Raw genomic sequence first — 16,428 nt, 5'->3', positions numbered from 1 at the left:
ATTGGCTTCTGTAAAATTGTAAGTTGTCCATTGTGTGTAGGATAGTGTTAGTGTACGAGGTGATTGCTGGTCGGTGCAGACTTAGTGGGCCAAAGAGCCTTCTTCCGCACTATATCTCTAAAGTGTGAAAGTCTAAAGTCTTTAAATACTTTCCAAAATAACTTACTTTTTCAATTGATGCCCCAATCCAAATCGATCCTTCGTCGATGTTTGGAAAACATCAACTGTTGGAACTGTAAAATTATATGAGGGAGAGAACAAGAAAGATATTATTAGGAAATAATAAGAAAATCATAATATTGCTGAACATGTTCCAATTAAGGAGATTTCGAAATCTGCAGCTATGGATATCTTGAGTCTGTAAATTATTTATATTCACTGACAGGTTTAATTGTCTACGGACTGGGTTTGAGTGATTAATGTGTCACTGCTTCAATTACAATAAATTGGGGACCAAGGGAATGAATTTGTTAAATACAGTAGTTTAATGGAAATGGTCCTGGATTATGAGCTGTGGGACACCAGCTTTGACACACAGGGAAGTAGGCTAATGCTCATTCATTCAGAGTTTATAGGTCAGCAAAGCCTCATTCATAAATAACAGAAAATACCATGAGCACATCTCAAAATGGGATACAACGTAATCCGCTGTATTCATCATGACCAGAAATGTAAATATCTATCCTCTCCTTGCTTTCTTGCAAAAGCCTGCACTGCCTCTTTGTCTCTATGGAAACAAGCTTACAAACTGATCATTGAGTGTTATGGGGTAATACCTCCCAGTTCATTAATTTTAATGAGAAAGCATAAGTGTCAACAATATTGGTAGAAAGTATGGATGGATTATTTTTTCCATATTTTACTGCAGGTACAGAGTCCAATCACAATGCATAAATATTAATAAAAAAACCTAGAAATAAAAAGTGAAACTTACTTCTATTTGTTAAGATCTTGTTAATCACTGACAACTAAGAAGATGTTTAAAGGTGCACATTTCATAGCTGCAGGTAAGATTCCAGTTTGACTTTACCCAAGATGAATAAAGGGGAGGCCATTTAAAACTGAGGTGAGAAGAAACTTTTTCACCCAGAGAGTTGTGAAGTTGTGGAATTCTCTGCCACAGAGGGCAGTGGAGGCCAAATCACTGGATTAAGAGAGTTAGAGCTCTGGGGGCTAGTGGAATCAAGGGATATGGGGAGAAGTTAGGCTCAGGTTACTGATCAGCCATGGTCACAATGAATGGTGGTGCTGGCTCGAAGGACCAAATGGCCTCCTCCTGCACCTATTTTCTATGTTTCTATGAAATGGTACATTTAATTAATGCCCACCACCATTTTAAATATCCACCGCCTATGTGGTCAGCTGATTGGGGGGGTGGGGAGGGGGTATTGTGCCTTATCTGCTCAGCATGGCACAGTTGCTCAAATCTACACTTTCTGGGATTTCTGGAAGATTAAGGGAAGGTGAAATGTAAAAAAGGAAAAGGCATATCTTTCATAATTTCAAGTGAATGGGAATTAGCATATAATTTAAAACATTAAAACATTTTCTCTGTACCACTGATGCGATGATATTGCCTTTCTTGTTACCCACAACACATCATGGATCTTACAAAATTCAAACAAATTCACATTTTCAAAATCAACAATGTTAATTGCAATCGTATTTAAATCAGGTTTGAATATTTTTTAACTACCAATAAAACACTGCAAAGGCTGTGAAAACAGAGTGAAAAACAGAAGTATAATTGCAATTTCATACATAAGATGAATTATAGGAAACATTATAGTTATAGAGTTGTATAACCTACAAACAAGGCCCTTTGGCCCACCATGTACATGCAGACCATCATGCCTCTCTACAAGTACCGGACCAGATGTATCCTAAAGGTTCTTGCTGTTCCTGCCTCCACCATCTCCTCAGGCAGCCCATTCCAGATACCAATCACTCATCGCGTGAAATATTTCCCCCTCAGATACCCTTTTAAACACCTCTCACATTAAACCTATGTCCTCTAGTTTTGAACACTGATCCCATGGGAAACATACTCTGGCAATCTATCCTATGCCTCTCATTATTCCGTACACCTCTACCATGTTACCTCTCAGCCTCTTCTGCTTCCAAGAAAACAACCTGGCCTGTCCAATCTTCTGACAACTTAAACCCTCCTATCCAGGCAACATCCTTGTGAATCTTTTCTGCATGCTCTCTCACTTAATCAGATCTTTCTTGAAGTGTCGTGGCCAGAATACTACAGATGCAGCATAACCAACATCTTGTGCATCTGTAACATGATGTCTCATCTCTTGTAATCAATCCCTCAGCTGATGAAGACATATTTGGCATTTGCCTTCTTCCTCCCCTGTCTACCTGTTTTTTTAATCGCTTTCAGGGAACAATGTACTTGTATTCCTAGTTCTCACTATTCAAAAACACTTCCGAAGGCCCTGACATTGACTGTGTACATCCTACAATGGTTTGACTTCCCAAAATGAATCACTTTACACTTGCTCTGACTAATAATGGCAAGCAAACCAAATGCCTTCTTCACCACCCTGTCTACCGTGTGGCCATTTTTATCAACTTTGCTGCCAATTTCCACCTTGCCCTCATATTCATATGTACTATATCTGACACGGCTACCCATGTTTCTTGAACTATCTGCTTCCAACTCAGGAGACAAACTATGCACTGATGTTTACTGCAAACCCACTGACTCCCACAGCCACCTATACTACAACTCCTCTCACCCTGATTCTTGTATGGGCATTACTCTCAGATTCTCCATCTCCGCTGCATCTGTTCTTGAGGCAAGGCTTTTAACTCCAGGTCAACTGACCTACTCAGTGAAAGGTAGGGCTCTGGGGAGTGTTGTAGAGCAGAGTGATTGTAGGAGTGCAGGCGCATGGTTCCTTGAAGTTAGAGTCGCAGGTAGATGGGACGGTCAAAAAGGCGTTTGGCACATTAGTGTGCCAAATTAGTGTGCCAACTTCTATACTCAATGAAGTTGAGAGGTCATTTTGCAGTTGTATAAGACGTTGGTGAGGCCGCATTCAGAGTATTGTGTTCAGTTCTGGACACCATGTTATAGGTAAGATGCTGTCAAGCTGGAAAGGGTACAGAAAAGATTTACAAGGATATTGCCAGGGTAGAGGGTCTGAGCTATAAGGAGTGGTTGAGTAGGCTTGGATTCCTGCGACATTGGAGCGCAGGAGGATGAGGAGTGATCTTATTGAGGTGTACAAAATCATGAAAGGAATAGATCGGGTAGGTGCACAGAGTCTCTTGCCTAGAGTAGGTGAATCAAGGACCAGAGGACATAAGTTTAAGGTAAAGGGGAAAAGATTTAATAGGAATCTGAGGGGTAACTTTCTCACACAAAGGGTGGTGGGTGTATGGAACAAGCTGCCAGATGAGGTAGTTGAGGCAGGGACTATCCCTACATTTAAAAAACAGTTAGATAAGTATGTGGATAGGACAGGTTTGGAGGGACGTGGACCAAATGCGGGCAGGTGGGACTAGTGTAGCTGGGACATGTTGGCCGATGTGGGCAAGTTGAGCCGAAGGGCCTGTTTCCACAATGTATCACTCCATGATTCGATATTTTCCTTTTTCAGGAAAAGTGGTTTCACTTCATTGTGGTTGAAGGAGCCTTCACCTCCGTCTCCTCCATTTGCACACTTCTGCTCTGACCACACGTACCCTACAGAGGACGAGCCCCTTGGTCGTTACCAATCACCCTCCAAGCCTCTGCATCCAAGACATCATTTGCCAACATTTCTGCCAGTTACAAAATGATCCCACTACCCACTACTTTTTTTGCATTCCACACACTCTCCCTGATTCCCCGATTCATACATACCTCCCCATCCACTCTTCCTATCCCAGGCACCTTTCCCAGCGATCACAGGAGATGTAACACCTATCCTTACATCTTCCTCCTCGCCACCATCTGGGACCTAATCAGCTAATCCAAGAGATTAATGTGGACCTCCTCCAACTTCGGTTCCCATGATGTGGTCCCCTCTACAAACGTAAACTAGAGGAACAGCACCTCGTGTTCCGCCTTCATGGTCTACAACATGAAGGTATCAAAAAATTGAATTTTCCAATTTCAGGTAACCTGCTCCCTTTCAGTCCTTTTTTTCCTCCTTCTGATCTACACTTGTCCAATCACACACACACCTCTTTTCAAGCCCACTCCCAGCGCTCTATTACAGTTTATTACCCTCCTCCACTACATCTGCCCGTCACCTACGCTCTCCTCCCACAGGGTACCTAGCCACCCTCCGCTCTTCCCATCTGCCCACCCCACATCTCTTTATGAGGCTCTATGCTTCACCTTTCTATCTTGTCAGATTTCATCACGTGCAGCCCTTTGTTGCTTCCACTTATCACTTCTAACATGCACGAGCTTGCAAGAATTACTAGTTTTAACAGAAGAAATTTTTAATTGTGTACATGATTGAATTCTCAGTATGTGCCTCTTGCTGTCAAAACTTCACTGAAGACCAAGCAGCTAAATCTATCACTGTACGTGGTAATTGGAAATTATAATGCTGAATTGTGCATCCAATAATAGTTTCAATGGAATATTTGGCACAGATATCAACTTTTTAAGCAATGAAGCATTGTTGGTCTTGCAAAAGTGATGGATATTGTCTCCTATTATCAGACAGTAGATGGGAGGCTTTAAAGGCAGCGCTTTCCTAGAAAAGCAAACAGAACATTGTGAATGTTTATTTTAATCAATGCAGAAAAGTGATCAAAGGTCAGAGCAGATTCCCAGAGACAGCAAGCTTCTTTGAAAGATTACCAGTTATTATGGGAATGCAGAATAGTTGGTATGCTGGAATGAAAAGCTCAAATGGCTGTCAGGTCTTGTTTGTCTGAACATATTTCAGTGATTGCATTAAGAAGTTACTGCCTGATGATCACAGGAAGCACCCCTCAGTTTTTGGAAACCTCCGACACTTTGTGGGATGTCAAGAGGAGAATCAGGTCTCAGATCTTTTAGGAAATAACGGAGGACCTTTTCTTATGGAACTAATGTGAGGTATTTGGAATAAATTAGTGGTTCATCTGATGGAATAGAATAGAGTCATGAAGTGATACAATGTTGAAACAGGCCCTTCGGCCCAACTTGCCCACATGTCCTAGTTACACTAGTCCCACCTGCCCGCATTTGACCCATATCCCTCTAAACCTGTCCTATCCATGTATCTGTCTAACTGTTTCTTAAATGTTGGGATAGTTCCTGCCTCAACTACCTCATCTGGAAGCTTGTTCCATACATCGACCACCCAGAAAAATATAGTTTCAACAAGAAATTACCCAGGTTAAACAATGCACCAAAGAATACTATAAAACAGAAATTATTGCCAATGATCAGCATTGCTCAGCTTTTAATGAGGAATATATTCAGCCTTTAAAACAACTTTAATGTTTCCGGTCCGATACAACTTTAATGTATCGGACTGGTAACATGAATCCCAATTTCTGCTCACCAGGGGTGGTGCCAGATCTGCCGATGTCCCTGTTACTTCTATGTCAAATTTTCAGAGGCTATAATTTTAGTTGTGGGTCAAACTCCAAGATGTTCAATACTACTGAAAAGCACTTACACACGTTCCTTCATGCAATGCACCATTACAGATCACATACAAGTAACATACAAGTTCAAGAGTACCTCCAGACAGACCCATTGCTTCAGCCTACATTTACCCCATCCAACACAGCCCTAGGTTTAGGTCTTGATTTAGGTTTATTATTGTCATGTTTACCAAGATATAGTGAAAAGTCTTAGTTTGCATACTATCCAATCAAATCAGATAATACGATACATAAATTCAATCAAGTCAAACTCAAGTACAATAGGTAGAGTGAAGGAGAAGAAACAGAGTGCAAAATATAGTTCTCAGCATTGTAGTGCTTCAGTTCCATTGACAAAGTCCAATGTCTGCAATGGGTAGCAATGAATCAGATCCTAGTTTCTGGCAGGACCATTCAGAAGTCTGATAATAAAAGTTGAAAGAAGGTACTCCCAAGTCTGATGGTGTGCATTTTCCAGCTTCTGTACCTTCTGCATAACAAGAGCAGGGAAAAGGAGGAAGGGATAAGGTTGGGATAAGTTCTGATTATGGCTACTTTTTCAAGGCAGCGTGAAGTGTACGTGGAGTCATTGATGCGGTGTCTATTCTGCCTGATGGACTCAACTACATCTACAACTCTCTGTAATTTAGTTGGTCGGGTTTGGCTGTTCCCAAAACAAACTGCGGTGCAACTCGACAACATGATTTCTATGGTGCATCTGTAGAGATGTTTTAGTTTTGAGATACGGTGCAGAAACAGGCCCTTCGACCGACTGAGTCCACGCTGACCAGCGATCCCCATACACTAACACTATCCTACACACACTAGGGACAATTTACACTTACCCAAGCTAATTAACCTACAAACCTGTATGTCATTGGAGTGGGAGGAAATTGAAGATCTTGGAGAAAACCCACAGGGAGAACGTACAAACTCCGTACAAACAGCATCCGTAGTCAGGATCGAACCTGGGTCTCTGGCACTGCGTGCTGTAAGGCAGCAACTCTACCGCTGCACCACCCTTTGTAAAGGTCATTGGAGACATGCCTCATTTTCTCAGTCCGAAGGAAGTTGAGGCAATTGTGTGGCTTATTGGCTGGCGAATCAATGTGGTTGGTCCACAACAGATTATTGGTATTATTCATCTCAAGGAACTTGAGGCCCTCAACTATTTCTACTTCAGCACCATCCATGCTGATTGAGGCATGTACTCGACTACGTTGCCTGATGTTGATAACCAGATCCTTTGTCGTGCTGACATTGCGGGAGTTGTTTTTTCATGGGACCCCGCCAGATCCCAAGCTATACATGTGCTTTTCATGGTATATTGTCCAACACAACACCCCTCACTGAACTATTTTCTGGCACTTTGATGACCATCTGGATGAGAAAAAACTGTACAAATTGTGTAGAGACAGCCTCCGTAGTCAGGATTGATCTCGAGTCCCTGGCGCTGTAAGGCAGCTGCTGCACCACTGTGTTTATTCCCCAATGCGTTTATTAAAACGTGGATGTCGTGGACTACTCTTCAATACTTCTTCTAATCAACTGATCAACTATTACCAGCCAGAAGTACTCATCACCCGGCATAGTGTTAGTGAGCGACCAGACCTAATTTGCCTACAGCAAACATTAATACATCAAGCTCCACATTGGCATGCAGAGCCGGTTCCAAAAATCAGAACAACTGTGAACTTCACCACTGACAGTCTGAGGCTGATGCATTCCAAAATAATTGTTTACTTGCAATTTATCCTCAGGAATTCTTTCAACTCATGGGCTGCATAAATTTGTGCCTTTGCTGCTGACCCGTGTTCCCAGAGAGCCTGCTTATGGGTAGGTCTTCAGCACTGCATTGTTTGATTATGATCATTTGTGAGTGAAAATATATGCAAAGTACAAATAGAGGACATAATTTCAATCATTAAAAAAATCCAGCATACTCAAAAAAATTCCCCGCAGCTAAAGAAACGGGCGGATATTGCAATCTTATAAGCAAGTTCACAAAACTACAGAAGAAAGAGGATGGTTTCACTGTGAAGAATTAAAAAAGCTTATTTTTACAGTTTCCCATGAGGATGTTGTGTACAAGGAGACTAGTAGCCAGGCATGAATAAGAAGGCTTCTCTCAATTTTATTGGCAGCATCATGCAATCCGGAATCAAGGTCTCGGCCTCAGATCTACACAAGTAGGGGATACTCATGAAGAAACTGAAGAAAATGTAACTGATGACATTAAGGAATCCATCAATTCCATTAATCTTTTGGCATTGAGGTCCCAGCGATAAACCTCTCTTAAGTTGAGCACAAAACCTGTGATTCTAAATGGTTAGAAAGTATGTCCAATGTTTGGGTTGTGTTCCCTACAATGACACTTTCCTCTTGGGAGTCCAAACTCAGAAAATACCCCCCCCCCCTAGCATTTTTGTGCTTTATATTAGAATCTAAAAGGTGATTAGATGGCAAAACTACACTTTTACCACCTGCATTTATAAAGCATGAAGAGGTATGGATAACTTAACAAGAAGCGATGCTTCACATTAACCAGCCTAAAGGAATGAACCCATACTAACCTGGGCCATTTAAATACTGCGTGAGAGAGCAATGCAGTCGCACGATCACAGGTTCTGTGCGAATAACATCCCATGCAATAGCAATCTCCTCCTGTCAAAAAGCCAGGCAAGCAGAAAGAAAGCAATTTATTCAGAAATATAAAAGTAACAAGATCTATCAGAACTGTATAATGAATGATCACACTAAGTACACACTTCATTCACTTTACAATATATTATAACAAAAACACACTTTCACATCTCCGTTATGTGCTAAACTTGACAGTGCTCTGGTTGTCATTCCAACAGCTCAATCATGCTTAGCTCCTCTGAAATTGTTTTCATTCATCATCGCCATCTACTGCAAGGAAGAGGATGCTCCAGTGGGGAAGAAACACTGCAAAAGCCAAATTGGAGTTTGATGACGAAGCTTCCCTCTTGATAATTTCAGTGAAAGGAAAATTGGCTTCAGCATGAATCAAGAAATATTCTTTTCTGTTTACTTCACTATTTTCCATTAACTATCTGTGGGAGAAGTATTACATCTGTGTCATTGATTTTAAGTAAATCATCTATGTTGCATGCAAATAGCGGAGACTTCATCTCAATGTCATATGTAGCTAAGCAATCGCAAGCAGTTGCAGAGAATACATTTAGGGATTTCATTCATAAGGCAGTGAGTGTTTCACCATACAGTAATTAATGAATTTCTGGACAACATCTGTTGCTTAAAGTCATAGAGTGATAAAGTGTAGAAACAGGCCCTTTGGCCCGACCTGCCCAAACCGGCCAACAGGTCCCATCTACACTAGTCCCACCTGCCCGCATTTGGTCCCTATCCCCCAAACCTATCCTATCCATTTACCAGTCTGTTTATTAAATGTTGCGATAGTCCATGCCTCAACTACCTACTCTGGCAGCTTGTTCTATACATCCACCACCCTTTGTGTGAAAAAGTTACCCCTCAGATTCCTATTAAATCTTTTCCCCTTCACCTCAAACCACTGTCTTCTGGTTTTCAATTCACCTACTCTGGGCAAGAGATTCTGTGCATCTATCTGATCTATTAATCTCATGATCTTATACACCTCTATAAGATCCCTCACCCTCCTGCGCTCCAAGGGATCCAAGTAGTCCAGCCTACTCAACCTCTGCCTTAGTTCAGACCCTCTATTCCTGGCACCATCCGTGTAAATCTTCTCTGCACTCTTTCCAGCTTGACAACATCTTTTCTACATCATGGTATCCAGAACTGAACACAACACTGGAAAATCATGAGAGGAATAGATCGGTGTATAAAATCATGAGAGGAATAGATTGGGTAGATGTACAGAGTCTCTTGTCCAGAGTAGATAAATCGAGGACCAGAGGACATTAGTTTAAGGTGAAGGTGAAAAGATTTAATAGGAATCTGAGAAGGTAACCTTTTTCATACAAAGGGTGCTGGGTGTATGGAACAAATTGCCAGAGGAGGTAGTTGAGGTAGGGACTATCCCAACATTTAATAAACAGTTGGACAGGTACATGGATAGGACAGGTTTGGAGCAATATGGACCAAATGCAGGGATTTGTTGGCCGGTGTGGGCAAGTTGGGCCGAAGGGCCTGTTTCCACCCTGTATCACTCTATGACTCTATGATAAATGCGGTCTCACTAACGTCTTATACAACTAAAACGTGACCTGCCAACTTCTATACTCAATACCCTGGCTGATGAAGGCCAATGTGTCAAAAGCCTTTATGACCAATCTACCTGCAACTCCACCTGCAAGGAACCATGCCCCTGCTCTCCTAGATCCCTCTGCTCTACAACATTACCCAGAGCCCTACCATTCACTGTGTAATCCTCCCTTATTTTACTGCAATAAATATTTCTTACAGACTGAATGACAAACAGAGACTGAAATCCAAAGCACCAACAATAAGAGTAAGGTGGTCTTATTGTTATAAGACCAATATAACAATTGGTCTTATTGGTCCATAGACTATAGTGGTCTATGGAGGCTAAGGGTCCATTTCAGGATTGTCAAACTGATGGACTGGAACCTGTTCGAGACCAGATCATCCAGCCTGAATGAATACAATCATTCTGAAGAAGGGTCCTGACCCAAATTGTTGTCGATCTATTCCCTCGACAGATGCTGCCTGACCAGCTGAGTTACTCCAGCACTGTGTTTTGCTCAAAATGTAGTTCCTTTTGTATCCATAACTCAGTCATTTCTGGTTTCATCAAGACATGTTTTCACCTGCATCTGCAGGAGATGCAACCCCTCTACATCTATCCAGAGACTCCAGCTGGTACAACACAGAGGTTAACATGCACTTCTTTGAATCTTGTCAACTGCATTCAGTGCTCTGAATGTAGCAAAATCTAGCTTAGACGAGGTGACTATTTCGCTGAATGCTTGATCCAAGGCTGCTTGAACGTCCGGGTTCCATCCATTTTAACTCCCCTTCCCATACTGGTCTCTCTCTCTCCTTGGCCTCCTCCATTTCCAGAATGAGGCCACATGCAAACTGGAAACACAGCAGCTCATATTCCACAAGGGTGGATTACAACCCAACGGTATGAAAATTAAATTCTCTAATTTGAAGTAATGATCCTCAACCCTATGGGTGACCCCCAGCCCTATTCCCCCGCTATCTCTTAATCCCCCCCCCCGACCATCAGTCTGAAGAAGGGTCTCGACCCGAAACGTCGCCCATTTCTTCTCTCCTGAGATGCTGCCTGACCTGCTGAGTTACTCCAACATTTTGTGAATAAATACCTTCGATTTGTACCAGCATCTGCAGTTTTCTTAAACTTCCCATCCCAGAGTCATTCATTTCCCTTTTATTCTCCCTCTACTCCACCCCCTTCCTTTTCCATCTCCATCCCTGTATCTACTTTCCATTTCTCTTCTCTCCTTATCTGACGTCCTTTTGTCTCTGTCAGTTACCGCACCAACATGTCATTCCAACCCACGTGACCTGTATCCACCTATCACTTGGCAGGCTTTGTCCGACGCCCACTTTCAACTTTCTTCCCACTACTACAATGTCTGAAGAAAGGTCCGAACTCGAAACATCGCCTGACTATCCCCTCCACAGTTGCTGCTCGATCCACTGAATTCCTCCAGGACTATGTTTTGCCCAAGATTTCAAAATCTGCAGTTCCCTGTGAAGTTTTTAATTGGAGTATTTAAGACTAGAGTATTTAATTCTCCGCCTTCTCCTCTTAATTCCAAATGGGAAGAAAATGCTTTTGCATTAGTTTTCATAAGCCAGGAAATCAGAATTTATTTACCGCAAGGACAAACTCAAAATACACCACTCTTTGCTATTGCTGATTGGACTGGTACTTTTCAACCTGTCAATTGATGTCTTGGATGAGTTAACCAAGTGCTGAATTAGCTCAGAGATCTGCGTTATTACCCCTAAATGCCTCAGCAGTATGTACAATTTCAATTTCTCAATTCAGTAATAGAATCTAATGAGCCTTAGATAAAGTGCCCTTCAGTAGAAGATTTGGAGCATCAATCAATTAATTTGCACATAGGTTCCATGTTTGACAAATCATGCAGTGATGAACAAACGGCAAATTTGTTTACTCACATCGAGAAAGCTGACATCGATATGCAAGTCGATGTCCACATCATCAATTGCTCCATACTCCCTGAAAAGAAAAAAAACATTATTTGAAATGAGTGCTACCAGGAATTTACAGTAATTAAAACATCTAATCTCATAAAAAGCTGTCAATAAACCTTTTTTAATTTTGTGATAACAATGTGATTCACTGGAATGGAGAGCTGTTGCTTTGTGCCTAGGCTTTGGAGCGATCTTTGCATAGGATAGCGGCACAGCTGGTAGTACTGCTGCCTCACAGTCACCTCAACCGTTGCCTGTGTGAAGTTTGCACCTTCTCCCTTTGACCATATGGGTTTCCTCCGGGTGCTTTGGTTTCCTTTCACATCCCAAAGACATGCGGGTTTGTAGGTTAATTGGCTTCTGCAGATTGCTTCTAGGAAAATGGCAGCATCTTTATGCCAGAAGGGCATGGGTAGTAGCTCTGCTTGAGCTTGTCATCTCAGCTGACAGCAACTTTAGTTTAGTGCGGGAAACAAACTGCAGATGCTGATTTTTACACCAAAGATAGGACTCGGCTTGTACTCGCTGGAATTTAGAAGATTGAGGGGGGATCTTATAGAAACTTACAAAATTCTTAAGGGGTTGGACAGGCTAGATGCAGGAAGATTGTTCCCGATGTTGGGGAAGTCCAGAACAAGGGGTCACAGTTTAAGGATAAGGGGGAAGTCTTTTAGGACCGAGATGAGAACGTTTTTTTTCACACAGAGAGTGGTGAATCTGTGGAATTCTCTGCCACAGAAGGTAGTTGAGGCCAGTTCATTGGCTATATTTAAGAGGGAGTTAGATGTGGCCCTTGTGGCTAAAGGGATCAGGGGGTATGGAGAGATGGCAGATACGGGATACTGAGTTGGATGATCAGCCATGATCATATTGAATGGCGGTGCAGGCTCGAAGGGCCGAATGCACCTATTTTCTATGTTTCTATGTTTCTATAAAATGCTGGAGTAACTCAGCGGGACAGGGAGCATCTCCGGAAAGAAGAAATGGGTGATGTTTCGGGGCGAGACCCTTCTTAAACTTTAGTTTAGTTTAGTGATTTACAATTTTTACCAAAGCCAGTTAACCTACAAACCTGTATGTCCTTGGAATGCAAGAGAAAACGGGAGTACCCAGAGAAAACCCACACAGGTCAGTGAGAACATACAAACTCCATACAGACAGCACCTGTGGTCAGGATCGAAACACAGGCTCTGGCTGTGTAAAGCAGCAGCACCGCTGCGCCACTGTGCTGTCCTTGAGTGAGTGAAATTTGCTGTCCTTACTATGAGTCTGGATCATCGGCAATGTGGTTGGTTCTTAATTATCTTTCAAAGCAGCCCAGCAAGTTGCTCAATTAAGGCCATTTACAGATGTTCATTCAATGTCAACCTTGCCAGCCAGACCCATATCCTATGTATGGAAAAACTCCGGAGAACCATTGCAGGATCACATTTCAAGTGATATGTATAATCAAGGAGCATCTGAGTGATGACAATATTAAAATTCAGCTGTTCTTCAGTTGGAAAGCTTCTTGTAGCATGCCAACAGTGCTTTGCGAACAAGCTCTACCAAAACAGATCAATCTGTCATTCTCACAACTACTCATGGGATCCAGCTGTTTACAGAACAGTCGCTGTACCTCAAAATAATTAATTATGTTTCTGAAATGGAAAATAATGAACTACACGTGAAATAACTTTAAGCAAGATCATATAACATATCATCATATCTCAATGTATCTTACAAGTAAAAATTGTTATTCTCCCCTCGGGTATTTCCTAGCAGATGAATTATGTAGGATAATATGCTACACTTTCCCTTGTTGACTGTGATTTGTCCAGGCCTCAGGAGGAAATGTGAAATAGCATTGCATGGTCACTACACAAAGTGCTGGAGCAACTCAGTGGGTCGGGCAGCATTTGTGGAGGGAACGGAGAGGTGACGTTTTGGGTCGGGTCACTTCTTCAGACTTTCACACACTACCACCTGCATATGCACACCAAATCTCTTCTGCTCGTGCTTCCTGCTCACAGTGGCGAATAGAGATCACTCACCCACCATGTACCTCCCAGGATGCAACATTTCACACACTGCCACATTCTAGTTCATATCCCATGTGTCTGTCCATTATACGCCCATTCACACTCCGAAATCTATCATTACCCTGTACACTATTTAATACATTGCAAACATTTTTGTTATCATTCGTACATCCATATCATCCATACATTTTGATTTTTTTTTTTGCAGGAAGGAACTGCAGTGGCTGGTATATACCGAAGATAAACACAAAATGCTGGAGTAACTCAGTGTGTCTGGCAGCATCTCTGGAGAAAAGGAATAGGTGACATTTCTCATGAATCCTTCATTTTATAATTCAAAATCTTTTTCATCATGCTGCATCTTACACTCTTTTTTATTGCAACCTTTCCCCCTTAAGATCTTGCGCATACACACACAATTTTCTCCGTTTTTGCTTTCTCCCACAGTTTTAGATGCAGGGTATGCTCTCTCAGCATATTCTTCTCAAGATGCACAATGTCATGCACTGCCACATTACTCTCCAACTCCCCCGTATCTGCCCATTATAGAAACCCATTCATGCTCCTCGGGTCTAACACCACCATGCTCACTGATTACTCCAAGGCAACCTTTTTTGTTATCAATATGTGTCTATCCACCATGTACAAATTTTGTGTCTATCCACCATATACAAATAGGATTTTAACATTTAAAATCTTCTCCTTTAAGAGCTTCTCCTTTCTCTATCTAAAGTTCCCTCAGTAACCAAGGTAGCTTGCTGTGTGGATCTAGTAATGTGCTAATTGAGTGATGACACAACTTAGCACTTGTTTTCCACCTAATTGTATCCTATCCAACATCTCTAACTCCCCTTTGCACCACTTCATCCAAGAGGATTTCACAAAACTGTTAGCAGGCTATTTAACAATGTGTATTTCACAGCTAAGGTAATCTTGCCTCTACATATTAAATTCCAGACACATTAAAATGATGCTGCATCATTTTTATTGCTCTTCACCGAATCTCAAATATTAAATCCTTTCTGGATCTACAATTGCAATAACTTCTATCTAATGCTGAGACGATTTCACATATACTTTTGTGAATGATGGTGGTCACTCTTCTCTGGACAAAGGCACCTGGATGGCTTATTCTAGATCATTAAAGTTCCCTCAGCGTTTATAATAGTATTCATTCTTGAAAGAAAAGTTAATTTTGTTAATTAACTAATTTAATAACTATACACTTGATAATAATAAAACTAAGCAGAGTACTATTACATACAGAATGAATTTTCATTCACAATTAAGAAACCCACAAGGCTACAGGTCAAATGCTTATGAGGGGGATTTGTCACAATTGCCCTTTTTCACACAGCATGGGCCAAATGGCTTTCATCTGTGCAATGAACCTCCACAATTCCATGAAGACACCCTTACTTCATTACTCAATTGCAAATTAAACAATTCATGAGTTGCTAAATTAATTGTAACATTTTAGAAATTGCTACACAAAACATAATCACTGTACAAAACAAAACCGTTATACAAAACTGTTCACGGTTTGCAAAAAGGATGAAAAACTGCATCCTTCCTGTAAAGGGGCTACACAATTCTGATACTCCCATTACAGGAAGGATGTGCAGGCTTTAGAGAGGGTGAGGAAGAGGTTTGCCAGGACACTGTCTGCATTAGAAAATATTAGTTATAGGGAAAGGTTGGACAAACTTGAATTGTGTTTTCTGGAGCATTGGAGGCTGAAAGGGAGACCCGAGAGAAGTTTATAAAATTATGAGAAGCATAGATTGGGTAGACAGATAGAACCTTTTACCCAGGTTAGGAATGTCAAAGACTAGAGGGCATAGCTCTAATGTCACAGAGGAAAGATTTGTGGAGCATGTGCTTTTGTTTTACACACACACACACACACAGAGTTGTGGTGGAAGCAGATATAATAGTGTTTTTTTAGAGGTTTTTACTTATACACATGGATATGCAGGGAATGGAGGGATATGAATCATGTGCAGGGAGGGGTGATGAATGTAATTTGGTACCATGTTCAGCACATACATTGTGGGCCTAAAGGCCTGTGCAATATTGTTGTCTGTTCATCCATCAATTCTCTGCTACCACTTTACCAAGCTCTATATTTTTTTCAATTCTGCAGTTGCTCATTTATGGTCTCGTACAGTTTGCTGGTCCCCCATCACAATCTTACTATTACTCGTCCGTCTAATTGTATTAGTTCTTCAGTGAATATATTTCACATCCTATGCATTGTTGTTTCTTCATTTCAAGAACAAGGGAACATTTTCCTGCTTCCTCGCTCCTGATTGATGAGGCAGCAAAGATGTGAACGTTTATAATGGTCATAGACTGAGATCACAAACTGCATTGAGAATAGAAACTAATTAATCATGGACTTTTACTTCAATTTATTTGTTCTCAAGGATGGTTTAACCTTAAAATTCCACACTGCCCTTATGGGAAGAAATGTAAATGAAAATAAAGTCTACAAGACTTGATGACAGTCATTACAGTTTTAATTTTAACCTGGAACAGTAACTCTCTAGTGGTATTACTCAGAATGAAATGGTGGTGCAATATGAAAGGGAATCCATCCTGATGCAGAGCTATGGTAGGAAGCAGCGGGTGT

At 41.4% G+C, this 16,428-nt stretch overlaps 1 protein-coding gene across 1 annotated transcript in view; it reads right to left on the bottom strand.

The window, feature by feature from the left end:
* The window catches only part of parp8 (poly (ADP-ribose) polymerase family, member 8), a 377,738-nt gene that overhangs the window by 98,394 nt on the left and 262,916 nt on the right, over positions 1-16,428 (bottom strand). Inside the window, exons 8-10 of the mRNA XM_078396674.1 lie at positions 11,737-11,797; positions 8,166-8,256; positions 167-233 (exon numbers count right to left, since the gene is read on the bottom strand). Coding sequence (XP_078252800.1) covers positions 167-233; positions 8,166-8,256; positions 11,737-11,797 — 219 coding nt within the window. The remainder of the gene's footprint in view (positions 1-166; positions 234-8,165; positions 8,257-11,736; positions 11,798-16,428) is intronic.

Source organism: Rhinoraja longicauda, chromosome 1 (genome assembly GCF_053455715.1).
Source record: "Rhinoraja longicauda isolate Sanriku21f chromosome 1, sRhiLon1.1, whole genome shotgun sequence".
In the NCBI taxonomy this organism is placed as follows: Eukaryota; Metazoa; Chordata; class Chondrichthyes; order Rajiformes; family Arhynchobatidae; genus Rhinoraja; species Rhinoraja longicauda.
Note: the sequence above shows the minus strand (reverse complement) of the source record. Positions and strands in the feature narration are given on the sequence as shown.